The sequence below is a fragment of the Eleutherodactylus coqui genome, chromosome 5, assembly GCF_035609145.1.
Source record: "Eleutherodactylus coqui strain aEleCoq1 chromosome 5, aEleCoq1.hap1, whole genome shotgun sequence".
In the NCBI taxonomy this organism is placed as follows: domain Eukaryota; kingdom Metazoa; phylum Chordata; class Amphibia; order Anura; family Eleutherodactylidae; genus Eleutherodactylus; species Eleutherodactylus coqui.
In genome coordinates, this window is record NC_089841.1 from 131,363,425 (window position 1) to 131,375,637 (window position 12,213).

Genomic DNA, 12,213 nt, shown 5'->3' on the forward strand with positions numbered 1-12,213 from the left:
GTCTCCTATACAAGTCAATGGGTCCCCTCTTGTCCATTGTGTGAGCGGCCCATGAAGCTGCTGTAAAGCCCATCTCTAAATGCTGTTAAGTGCAACTCAGGCAAGATGGCCACCCCCACAGTCATGTACAGACAACAGAATAAAAAATTGTGCTACCAGGAAATAAAAACAGATCGGAAAAGTGGAAATAGTTTCACTATCCGGTTTCAGCTAGATTTATTTTTACTTTTAAAGCCAAAGCTTTACCACACAAGTTATTTTTTTATACCAGCAAAGGTGGTTAGAAAAAAACAGCGGAAAAATATCCATTTTCCGATACAAAATTAAAAGTAATGTACATAGAATTTCCATTACATATATCATTTAAGACTAGAATCCTTTTTTCTTGAAGAGCTGTCTGCATAGCTTTGCACTGGTGTTTATTTTCACTACAAAAGCCAAAAAAAGTGTTTTGATTACACCTGATTCATTCATATGTGTTTAGTTGATACGAGGTGATAAATAACTCGGTGTAGTGTCTAGCATTGTAAGACGGAAAGCTGAAAGCCCTTTTGGCAGGCTTCTGCCAGACACATTGTGGAGAGTTCATCTTTAAAACTCCATTACAATTGGCAACAACTTTTTTTGCAAGATGATCACAACATTTTCTGGCAGCAGTTTTCTTACAAAAGTTTTATAAGATAAAAATATTTTTTGTTGACTTGACAACCATGTGCTCAACGTGCAATGAGTTTATTTGCCCATGGCTCATTGTAGGAAAAAAAATGAGTAATGAAATTGTGTATTTATTTTTAAGCTCCAAGTCTTCAGTGATACAGAATTACGTGAGGTTGGGCAATCTGTCAAGTCCTTCAAGTTATCTGGGCCGGTGACTTAGATGTAGTGATTCTAAAAAAAGAAAGTCATTGGATCTTTCCCTTCAAAGTTAATTTGTCTACTCCTAAACACCATTTAGCTCCTTTTCCTTTTTTTAAGCAATGTTAAGCAACATATGTGACTCTATACTTATACAGAAGCATTCATTGTAATGAGTCATGAGCAAACTTTTGAAAAGTTCAGTTTGGCCAGTTTGCTGAACTCTTGCAATACGTTTGGTCTAAATTCGTTGCATTAAACCGGAAGTTCACCAGACCCCCTAAAACCGGTGTATAGTACTAAGAGCCATAAAAGCCTGAGAGTGTTATACAGGGCTTTTATGGCTCTTAGACAAAGTTACATACCGATGTTCAGGATTAGTGTTGGGCAAACTGAACCAGTAGAATCCTGTTTTGGTTGGAGCCAAGTATTTAGCAGTGTTCTCCCTGAAACAGAGGTCTACTGGTTTGGGTCACTCAACACTAATAAGAATCTTCCATTTAAGGTAAATGTTAAGGAGCATTTACATGGGACAATTCTCGTGCGAAATTCGGTCAAACGAACGAAAATGTGTGATAATCATTATGTATAAATGCAAAACCTTGCTTACTTTTCGATTGTCGCTGACTCTAAACCAGCAAAAAATCATCACTGAACCACTTATGTTTCACTGTGTGTTAACATTCCTCGCTCAGCGCTTCACAAAGCGCTTTACACGGGCCAGGAGTCTTTTAAGCGACTGCAGGAGCACTGACTTTACCGCTAAGGTTGTCAGCGCTCATGCAGAGCATTCAAACTAAAAGATTTACCACCATCTCACAGGCTTCTCGTCCGCTTCTCGCTCAGTGCTTCACCTCCAATGGGAAGCACTTAGCAGGCAGCATTTACACAGGACAAGGATCCAGTGAGCCAACAAGGTTTTTTAAGCTGATTGGAAAGTCAGCTTAAAGGGGTTGTCCCGCGCCGAAACGTTTTTTTTTTTTTTTCAATAGCCCCCCCGTTCGGCGCGAGACAAACCCGATGCAGGGATAAAAAAAACAAAAACGGGTAGTACTTACCCGAATCCCCGCGCTCTGGTGACTTCTTACTTACCTTGTGAAGATGGCCGCCGGGATCTTCACCCTCGGTGGACCGCAGGTCTTCTGTGCGGTCCATTGCCGATTCCAGCCTCCTGATTGGCTGGAATCGGCACACGTGACGGGGCGGAGCTACGAGGAGCCGCTCTCTGGCACGAGCGGCCCCATTCAGAAGGGAGAAGACCGGACTGCGCAAGCGCGTCTAATCGGGCGATTAGACGCTGAAGATTAGACGGCACCATGGAGACGGGGACGCCAGCAACGGAACAGGTAAGTGAATAACTTCTGTATGGCTCATAATTAATGCACAATGTACATTACAAAGTGCATTAATATGGCCATACAGAAGTGTATAACCCCACTTTGTTTCGCGGGACAACCCCTTTAACCCTTTCCAATCCACTGTCTGACCTCTGAAGACATTATGATTTAAGGCTGTACAGCTCTGATGTTGGAAGATATCCGTCAGGGTTCTTTTACTGTATATTGCCAGCCTCTCTGCTGTTGGAGCCTATCCAACGTGTCACCTCATGCAGTACTGGCTTTAGCCAGCAGATAGCGCCGTTGTATAACGGCAGAAAAAGAGTAAGCCCCCTAGGAAAACCAAGATACAAATTGGATTGGAAAGGGTTAAACAACCACGAACAACAAGTGAGCAATGTTTTTGCATTCATTCTGAACAATTATTGCTCAAGTACGTTCGTTTGAACAAATTTTGAGCAATAATCATTACGTTTAAATGGGCCTTTAGGCATACTCCTGACATACAGATATAGCGGCTTTTAACTTGTCTGTTATAACTTGTTACAGAAAGGAATCTTAACTTTAGCCATTAAAAAACTATTGTTCTCCTATCTTAAATCAGCAAAAGGGTAAAGAGAAGCTTACCAAAGGCTTATCAAAATAAAGCATATTAAACTTTCTGTGTTTGTATACATCTCAGGGTGGACACCCACTTGCGTTTTTCTTGCGCATTTTTTTCACGCGATATCGCTGAGTTTTTTTAATGCAATGGTCACTGGGACTTTCTAATGTTAAAAACGCATCGCACAAAAATTGCAAAGCACAAACTTGCGATGTGTTTTTAACATTAGAAAGTCCCATTGACAATCGCATGAAAAAAATGCGTAAGAAAAACACAAGTTGGTGTCCACCCTATGGAACTTTCTAACGTTAAAAACGCAAATTTGTGTTGCGTCGCGTTGCGGTTTTAACATTAGGAAGTCCCATTGACAATTGGAAGAAAAAATGGCAGCAAATTCGCAGCAGAAAAAAAAACTCTAGTGGGTAGTCACCCTATGGGTGCATTTACACTGCAAAGATGATCGCTCAAAAGATGGCTTTTGAGCGATCATTTTGCATAAACTACTACTTGGCACTAATGCCTGTTAGTACCAACTGGCAGCATGTGAGCTGTATTCAGGGAACAGACCTCCCACTATTTTCTGATTACTTTCGCTTTGATCTGCCGGCGGAGCTGACAGCTGAGACAATGCGATCAGCTGTTCTCAGCAGTCCCTGGGCAGAGCACAGAGTGCGATCCTGCTTATCAGCTGTTCTGCTGAATTATGGTTTTTAAGCAGAACTGAAAACCGTCGTACGGCAGAAAACTGAAAGATGGGCACATTTAGACAGAACGATTATTGCTCAAAAGACGGCTTTTGAGCGAATTTTGAGTGATAATCATGTCTAAATGGGCCTTAACACAAAACTCAGATATGATGTAGGACCATACGACGGGCAGCAGTATTGCACATCACCAGCACAAGCTGCTGATTGGCAGGCACAGCACACTGTTTTTCTACAATGTAAAACTATTACTATTAGTTACTAGTACATTTCTTCTAAACTTTGCATTTTCATTTCTTACCTGTTTGCTGCCAATGGATTAAAACATAGACCGCTTTCAGGTGACAATTTTATTTAGCCTACACAATTCTCTATATATAACTAGAGATGAGCGAGCATACTCGCTAAGGACAATTGCTCAAGCGAGCATTGTCCTTAGCAAGTACCTGCCCGCTCGGAAGAAAAGGTTTGGCTGCCGGTGGCAGGCGGGGAGCGGCGGGGGAGAGCAGGGGGGAACGGAGGGGAGATCGCTCTCTCTCCCTCTCTCCCCCTCGCTCCCCCCTGCTCACTGCCGCAACTCACCTCTCACCCGCGCCAGCACCCAAACTTTTTCTACTGAGCGGGCAGGTACTCGCTAAGAGCAATGCTCGCTCGAGCAATTGTCCTTAGTGAGTATGCTCGCTCATCTCTATATATAACCCCTTTAGCTCACAGAGTATTTTCATTCACTTCCAGCAAGTAAAGATCTTGAAATTGGTGCTAGAAAGTTGTAGCACTTCCTATCACACAATGATTAAATGGGTTTTCCAGGCAAAAGACTATTGACGATGTATCCTCTGAATAGGTCATCAATAGTTGACCGGCTGGGGTCCCCGGGATGTTCTGACGATCAACTACTGATGTCCTATCTTGGGGATAAGTTATCAATAGTATTTATCCAGAAGAACCCTTTAAACCTTCTATGAATAAACAGACTCATGCCCTTGAATCTTTTCCATATATTTCTGTAGACTAACGATAACGAATGTTATGTATTACATTTATTTCAAGATGTGTCTTTACTGACAACAAAGTGTTATAAGATTAATAGGTTTATAGCATCCAAGTTCAATAAATTAACGTTTCCACTATCTGTCTTGTATAAAACACTCTGCAAAGGATTTAAAAAGTTTCCTTTTCATGTCTAATAACCGTATAGAAGAAAGTTCTGGTTTTGCTTTGAGATATTTATTTTTAATTTTTGAGTTTGCTTTCTTTTTCCTTACATGTTATATAATCAGCATGGGTATAAACCATGACAATGACCACCCATCCTGCGCAGATGGTCTGCATATTATGTCAGGAGAATGGATCAAGGGGCAGAATCTTGGCGATGTTTCATGGTCCAGATGTAGCCGAGAAGACCTTGAAAAATTCCTTAGGTAATTACTATGATTTATGGCTAACACATTATGAAGCATTGTGCAGTATTCTGTGGTCCAAAGGCTGTCCACTGACTGAATAATGTTATTATAGAGGTAGAGTAATGAGCAATGTAACTGACTGTGTCATAAAAACACTGGGAATTGATTAGATCTACTTAGTGATGCCCACAGTGCATGCGAAATGTAGCTTTATAAATTGTATCACTTTCACCTGATATGTCCTTCATGCATTATTAGATTGCCTTATATCATACAGTCCAAAGTAGATGGCAAATTAACGATTCGCCACATGACAATTTACTTCCTAAAATATTTGCTTAATTCCAGCTGTTAGTTACATATTATACTAAAAAGTACTTCATGAGCAGCAAAAAAAAAGCATATTGCAATATTCTATTTTTATCATTCATGTGACATTTGAATAAGAAGGTTAAGAGTCCGACTTACTGAAAGTTGATGCAGTATTTTAAAGGGTATCTTTTGGTTTAGCTTTATGTGGGTTATATCTTCTGTTGCTATCTGCCACGGAAAATTCGCAGAAATATGGTAGAAAACAGCAGTGTTAAAATTTGGTGTCAGTTTTTGTAGTGGATCTGCTGCTGGATTTAACCCTTGCATTTAAAGGGATTTAGTCATTGAAAAAAAAAAAAATCAATACCTATTCCTCCCCAGGCCGTCTACTTACTGCACCTTCTACTCACTGATCTTCTGCTGGCTCCTGCAGTGCCCCCGAGTCACTTTGCCGCAAGCCCCCGGGATTCTCTTCTTCTGTTATGTTGCGGCGTTCTTCTTCCAGCAGGTCAGTGTCTAGCAGGAAGCGCTGGATGCTATGCCGGGCTATTGCTGAGACTGCGCATGTGCTCTGTCTCACGGCGCTAATATAGGAACTCTTGCAACGAGATTGCGCGCATGCGATCTCGGCATTAGCCCAACATAGCATCCGGTGCTTCCCGCTAGGCAGTAAACACTATGTCACTAGTGACACAGAGTACATTGACCTGCAGGAAGAAGACTGCAGCTATTGGACATGTTGTCACTGGATGACGAAGAATCGGCCAGCTGGAGGTGACTTGACCCAGGTGGACTGCAGGAGCCAGGAGAAGATCAGTGAGAAGAAAATGCAGACTGACAGGGGAGAAATAGGTAAGCATTGTTTTTTTTTCTTTTTTTTTAATGACAGAACCCCTTTAAGGTTTTGAATGCCACAAGATAACCTGCAGCATAAATAGGCATGTTGCATTTTTCAAAAACACTGTGCATTCATTGCTGAAGATTCCCTTACCATGTGTAGCTATTAAAAATATCTCCTCCATATTGCTTGCACTGTAAATTCCACTGAATTTTCACAGCTATTCCGGCAGCGGAAATTCCGCAGCATTTCCACTGTGTGTGAAGATGGCCTTACAGCTTTCCATTGTAATTTATTTTCTGGGAGTCCTTCAGAGTCCTTAACAAAAATATAGTTGAAAGATATATAGAACTGATTTGATTTGGGGCTAAATCCAGAGACAGCCCCTGGAGTTCCCTCAGTTTTCACCCTACCAATCGAGATCTGGTCTTCACTGCTGGGATCCCCAGACTTAGGCCTCCTTCCCACGAGCGTGACGGGCTCCGCAGCGTAATATTCCGCTGTGAAGCCCGTCACGGCGCCCCCCAGAGCCCCTATACTTACCTGCGGGAGATAGCGTGAAATCGCTTCCCCGCCCACCGCCGCGCGTCACCGCCCGTCACCGCCCACCGCCCTCGCGTCACCAGCCGTGTCACGTGCACGGCCGGCCGTGTCACGTGACGCGGCCGGACCGCGTCATTTGGCGTCATATGACGCTCGGCGGTGGGCGGGAAAGCGTTTTTTCACGCTATCTCCCGCTGGTTACAGCGGGAGATAGCGTGAATGGACGGCTTCCATTGACTGCAATGGAAGCCGTCAGTGCGTACAGCCCGTCCTCACCCGCAGAAAATAGAGCATGCTGCGGGTGAGGACGGGAGAAATCGCGGTGCGTAATTCCGCGGTGGAATTACGCATCGTGAGCATTGTGCTATTAGGTTCAATAGAACCTAATAGCTGCGGGCAACGCAGCGGATTTTCGCCGCGAATTACGCGGCGGAAATCCGTTCGTGGGAAGGAGGCCTTAGTCTAGAAATAGTCGTAGTTAAGAGGCAGCTGATGCACTTGGTCAGGTTTTCTGTAATACTGTACCAGACGGTACAAACAAAGACATAGTCCTAGAAGAGAGCTGACGTCAGGGTAGGCAGAATACTTTCACAATGTAGATCAGGCCAAGGGTCAGGGTGGGCAGCAGGCAAGGAGAGCGTAGTCAAATAGCAAGCTGAGGTCAGGATTATAGAGGTCAGGAATGCTGTGTGGTTCAGGCAGTGTTAAAACTACAGGAGATAAGAAAGAAAAAAAAAACCTTGCAGCTACCATGGAGACTGATTTCTCAGATACCAGCTGATGGGTAGAATAGCCTTAAATATCTCAGGATCTATCAGGATTGGTTGAGGAGTGGAAAGCTGAGGGCACATGTTGGCCCTTTAAGAAGCACACTAGGAAACTCACAGGAGAGCGAGCGTTTGCCACAGACAACACAGAGGACACGGCGCTAGCCACATCTGTCTTGAGGAGGAGGTAGAGGACGCAGTTGGTCATGATCATTGACAAAAACAATAACAGCACCACTGCATATGTATAAAAAATTTATTTTCAGTCCCATTAAAGGGGTTTTCCTTTCATCCTCAGGATAGGCCATCAAGAGTTGATTGGCGGGGGTTCGCTGCTTGGCATCCCTGCCTATCGTCCTATCCTCCAGGCCACTGTCCGTGTAGTGCTGGATATCTGCATTGGGGTTGGAGCTGGAAGTGTATTAGAAAATGTTGCTCCCATTAATTTCAGTGGGAGTAAAACCTTCTAGTATACTTCTGGCTCTATCTCCCATATGGGCATCCAGCTCCGCTGCACTGATAGGGATCCCAGGTGGAGGACACCTGTCAATCGACTATTGATGGCCTACCCTGAGGATAAGACATCAATAGGAACTGCCTGGAAACCCCTTTAATTCCTGGGTGCTGCACATATAAAAAGCCTTAGGCTGGGCTCACACGGGCGGATCCCAATTGTGGAACTTGTCATCAGAGTCTCCGTGGCAAAATGCAGCCACTGAAAAGCATGTACTTTTGCTTTTTCGCATACAAATTGCGTATTCAGCGAGTGGAGGAAAAATTGCAGCATGCTCTGCTTTGCCACAGACTCCGCACAGACGGCCTCGATTGAAATCAATGGAGGCCAGCCCACCTGCAGCCCAATATTGCTTATAGTCTGCAGTTACCTGCATCATCGCTAAGTGACGGCACGGGAAATACAAATATTGAAAAAAAAAACCTGTACTGCGCTTGACCGACGGCAAGCCGCTGCGGTCATCCACAATGCAAGAAAATTAGGTATGTAGGATCGCCGGCCGGGCTCACCGCCAAAATTCACTGCAGGACTCCTGCATGCGGAATCCGGTTCACCCGTGTGAGCCCGGCCTTAGAGAGAGAGTCATCTCATTTTTATTATACACAAAGCTTTGTATGAAACTCCCCTCTGGAAACGGAGCTGGATTCCTTCTGTGGAGGAATGCATTATTTCTGTTCTCACTCTCAGTCTTTTTAGTTCCTACAAGCCTCACATACAGTCGTATACAGACAACACAAGAAGGAAGTGTGTGTCTCCAGTATGGGTGCCCTCCAGGTTATTTAAAAAAATAAAAAATAGAAGCTTTTAAAAAATATTAAATGCATCACTTCTGTAATTAAACTAAAACCACTCATTTACAGCAATTGTTGACATGAACTCCTCTACATTACATGGCCAGTCATGTGCAGGCATCGGTATTACTGCCAACTTGTCTCATAGTTGCTCTAGAATGAACTTTATGGATAAAGTCTAAACACTGCTGCTTGTCTCTTAAATTTAGCAAAGATCCAGGAATTTTCATGTCTGGTTCACAAGTCATTTCTTAGAAAGCTCTATTAACATCTGTGGGCTTTAATGATTAATATCATATGTACCATGTGTGGAGGGAACGGAGATTGATTAGACAGATGGATACGTTAAATAGATAGATATTAGATAAATAGATAGCTAGATAGATAGAATAGATATTAGATAAATAGACATTAGATAGATACTAGATATGATAGATATTAGAAAGATATTACGTAGATTGAATAGATATTAGATAGATTAATATTAGATAGATAGATAGAATAGATAGATAGAATAGATATTATAGATATATATATATATGAGATAGATAGAGATAGATAGATAGATAGATAGATATGAGATAGATAGATATGAGATAGATAGATGAGATAGATATGAGATAGATATGAGATAGATATGAGATAGATATGAGATAGATAGCTAGATAGATAGATAGATAGATAGATAGATAGATAGATAGGAGATAGATAGATAGATAGATAGATAGATAGATAGATATGAGATAGATAGCTAGATAGATAGATAGATGTGTAGTATTTTTCTACTGACAAAAAGTTTGCAATTCGTAGAAGTTCATTTTTCTTCTGGAGGGACATCATCACATTAACTTGACTTTCTGACACCATCAATCGTTTACACGGACTAACATTAACCTTGAGGACCTGGCACAAGCACTAGAAGTTTGCAACAGTTATCCCATATCTGGAGACTCATGAATCTTTCGAAGAATCGTGTAGAGCTCTAATCAATGAGGTTACTGAATGTTTTGGATCTGTACACTTCAACAGACAGTGGAGAGTAAACAGTGCCATGGTCTCAAGCGTAAAGCCTGAATAAAATTGTAATGGCGTGTTATCTTTTCTTACTTTTACTGTAAAATGCATGTTAATTAGAGATGAGCGAACACCAAAATGTTCGGGTGTTCGTTATTCGTAACGAACTTCCCGTGATGCTCGAGGGTTCGTTTCTAACAACGAACCCCATTGAAGTCAATGGGCGACCAGAACATTTTTGTATTTCGCCGATGCTCGCTAAGGTTTTCATGTGTGAAAATCTGGGCAATTCAGGAAAGTGATGGGAATGACACAGTGACGGATAGGGCAGGCGAGGGGCTACATGTTGGGCTGCATCTCAAGTTCCCAGGTCCCACTATTAAGCCACAATACCGGCAAGAGTGGGCCCCCCCCCCCCTCCCAACAACTTTTACTTCTGAAAAGCCCTCATTAGCATGGCATACCTTTGCTAAGCACCACACTACCTCCAACAAAGCACAATCACTGCCTGCATGACACTCCACTGACACTTCTCCTGGGTTACATGCTGCCCAAACGGCCCCCCTCCCCCCCACAGCGCACACCAAAGTGTCCCTGCGCAGCCTTCAGCTGCCCTCATGCCACACCACGCTCATGTCTATTTAGAATTGCGTCTGCCATGACGAGGGACCGCAGGCACACACTGCAGAGGTTGGCACGGCTAGGCAGCGACCCTCTTTAAAAGTGGCGGAGCGATAGCCCACAATGCTGTACAGAAGCAATGATAAATAGAATCCTGTGCCACCGCCATCAGGAGCTGCACACGTGGGCATAGCAATGGGGAACCTATGTGCCACACACTATTCATTCTGTCAAGGTGTCTGCATGCCCCAGTCAGACCGGGCTTTTTAATTCATAGACACAGGCAGGTACAACTCCCTATTGTGAAGTCCCTGTCGACCCACAGCATGGGTGGCTCCCTGGAACCCACCGGCGGTACACAGAAATATCCCATTGCATTGCCCAACACAGCTGAGGTAGTAATGTCGTGCTTAATGCAGGTGGGCTTCGGCCCACACTGCATGCCCCAGTCTGACTGGGGTTCTTTATAAGTGTACAGATGTAGTAAAAACTCCGTGTGCACCTACAGCATGGGTGGGTGCCAGGAAGCCACCGGCGGTACATAGAAATATCCCATTGCATTGCCCAACACAGCTGAGGTAGTAATGTTGTGCTTAACCCTTTCCAATCCAATTTGTATATGGTTTTCCTAGGGGGCTTACTCTTTTTCTGCTGTTATACAACGGCGCTATATGCTGGCTAAAGCCAGTACTGCATGAGCTGACACGTAGGATAGGCTCCGACAGCAGAGAGGCTGGCAATATACAGTAAGAGAACCCCGACGGACGTCTACCAACAACGGAGCTGTACAGCCTTAAACCCTAATGTCTTCACAGGTCACACAGTGGACTGGAAAGGGTTAATGCAGGTGGGTTTCGGCCCACACTGCATGCCCCAGTCAGACTGGGGTTCTTTACAAGTGGACACATGTAGGTTTAACTCCCTGTGGACCCACTGCCTGGGTGGGTGCCAGGAAGCCACCGGCGGTACATAGAAATATCCCATTGCATTGCCCAACACAGCTGAGGTAGTAATGTCGTGCGTAATACAGGTGGGCTTCGGCCCACACTGCATGCCCCAGTCAGACGGGTTCTTTAGAAGTGTACAGATGTATTAAAAACTCAGTGTGCACCTACAGCATGGGTGGCTCCCTGGAACCCACCGGCGGTACACAAAAATATCCCATTGCATTGCCCAACACAGCTGAGGTAGTAATGTCGTGCGTAATACAGGTGGGCTTCGGCCCACACTGCATGCCCCAGTCAGACTGGGGTTCTTTACAAGTGGACACATGTAGGTTTAACTCCCTGTGGACCCACTGCTGGGTGGGTGCCAGGAAGCCACCGGCGGTACATAGAAATATCCCATTGCATTGCCCAACACAGCTGAGGTAGTAATGTCGTGCGTAATACAGGTGGGCTTCGGCCCACACTGCATGCCCCAGTCAGACGGGTTCTTTAGAAGTGTACAGATGTATTAAAAACTCAGTGTGCACCTACAGCATGGGTGGCTCCCTGGAACCCACCGGCGGTACACAAAAATATCCCATTGCATTGCCCAACACAGCTGAGGTAGTAATGTCGTGCGTAATACAGGTGGGCTTCGGCCCACACTGCATGCCCCAGTCAGACTGGGGTTCTTTACAAGTGGACACATGTAGGTTTAACTCCCTGTGGACCCACTGCCTGGGTGGGTGCCAGGAAGCCACCGGCGGTACATAGAAATATCCCATTGCATTGCCCAACACAGCTGAGGTAACGTCAGCTGTAATGCAGGTGGGCTAAAAATTAATTTGATTACACTGTAGGCGAGGGCCCACAAAAATTGCTGTATCAACAGTACTAATGTACATCCCAAAAATTGGCCATGGCCAGCCAAGAGGGCAGGTGAAACCCATTAATCGCTTTGGTTAATGTGGCTTAAGTGGTAAC

General features: G+C 44.2%; 1 protein-coding gene across 2 annotated transcripts in view; it reads left to right on the forward strand.

The window, feature by feature from the left end:
* ADAMTS19 (ADAM metallopeptidase with thrombospondin type 1 motif 19) overlaps positions 1-12,213 on the forward strand; it is a 245,169-nt gene that overhangs the window by 122,311 nt on the left and 110,645 nt on the right. For both annotated transcript variants that reach the window (XM_066603164.1, XM_066603165.1), the window contains exon 9: positions 4,781-4,921. In XM_066603164.1, the coding sequence (XP_066459261.1) occupies positions 4,781-4,921 (141 nt within the window). The remainder of the gene's footprint in view (positions 1-4,780; positions 4,922-12,213) is intronic.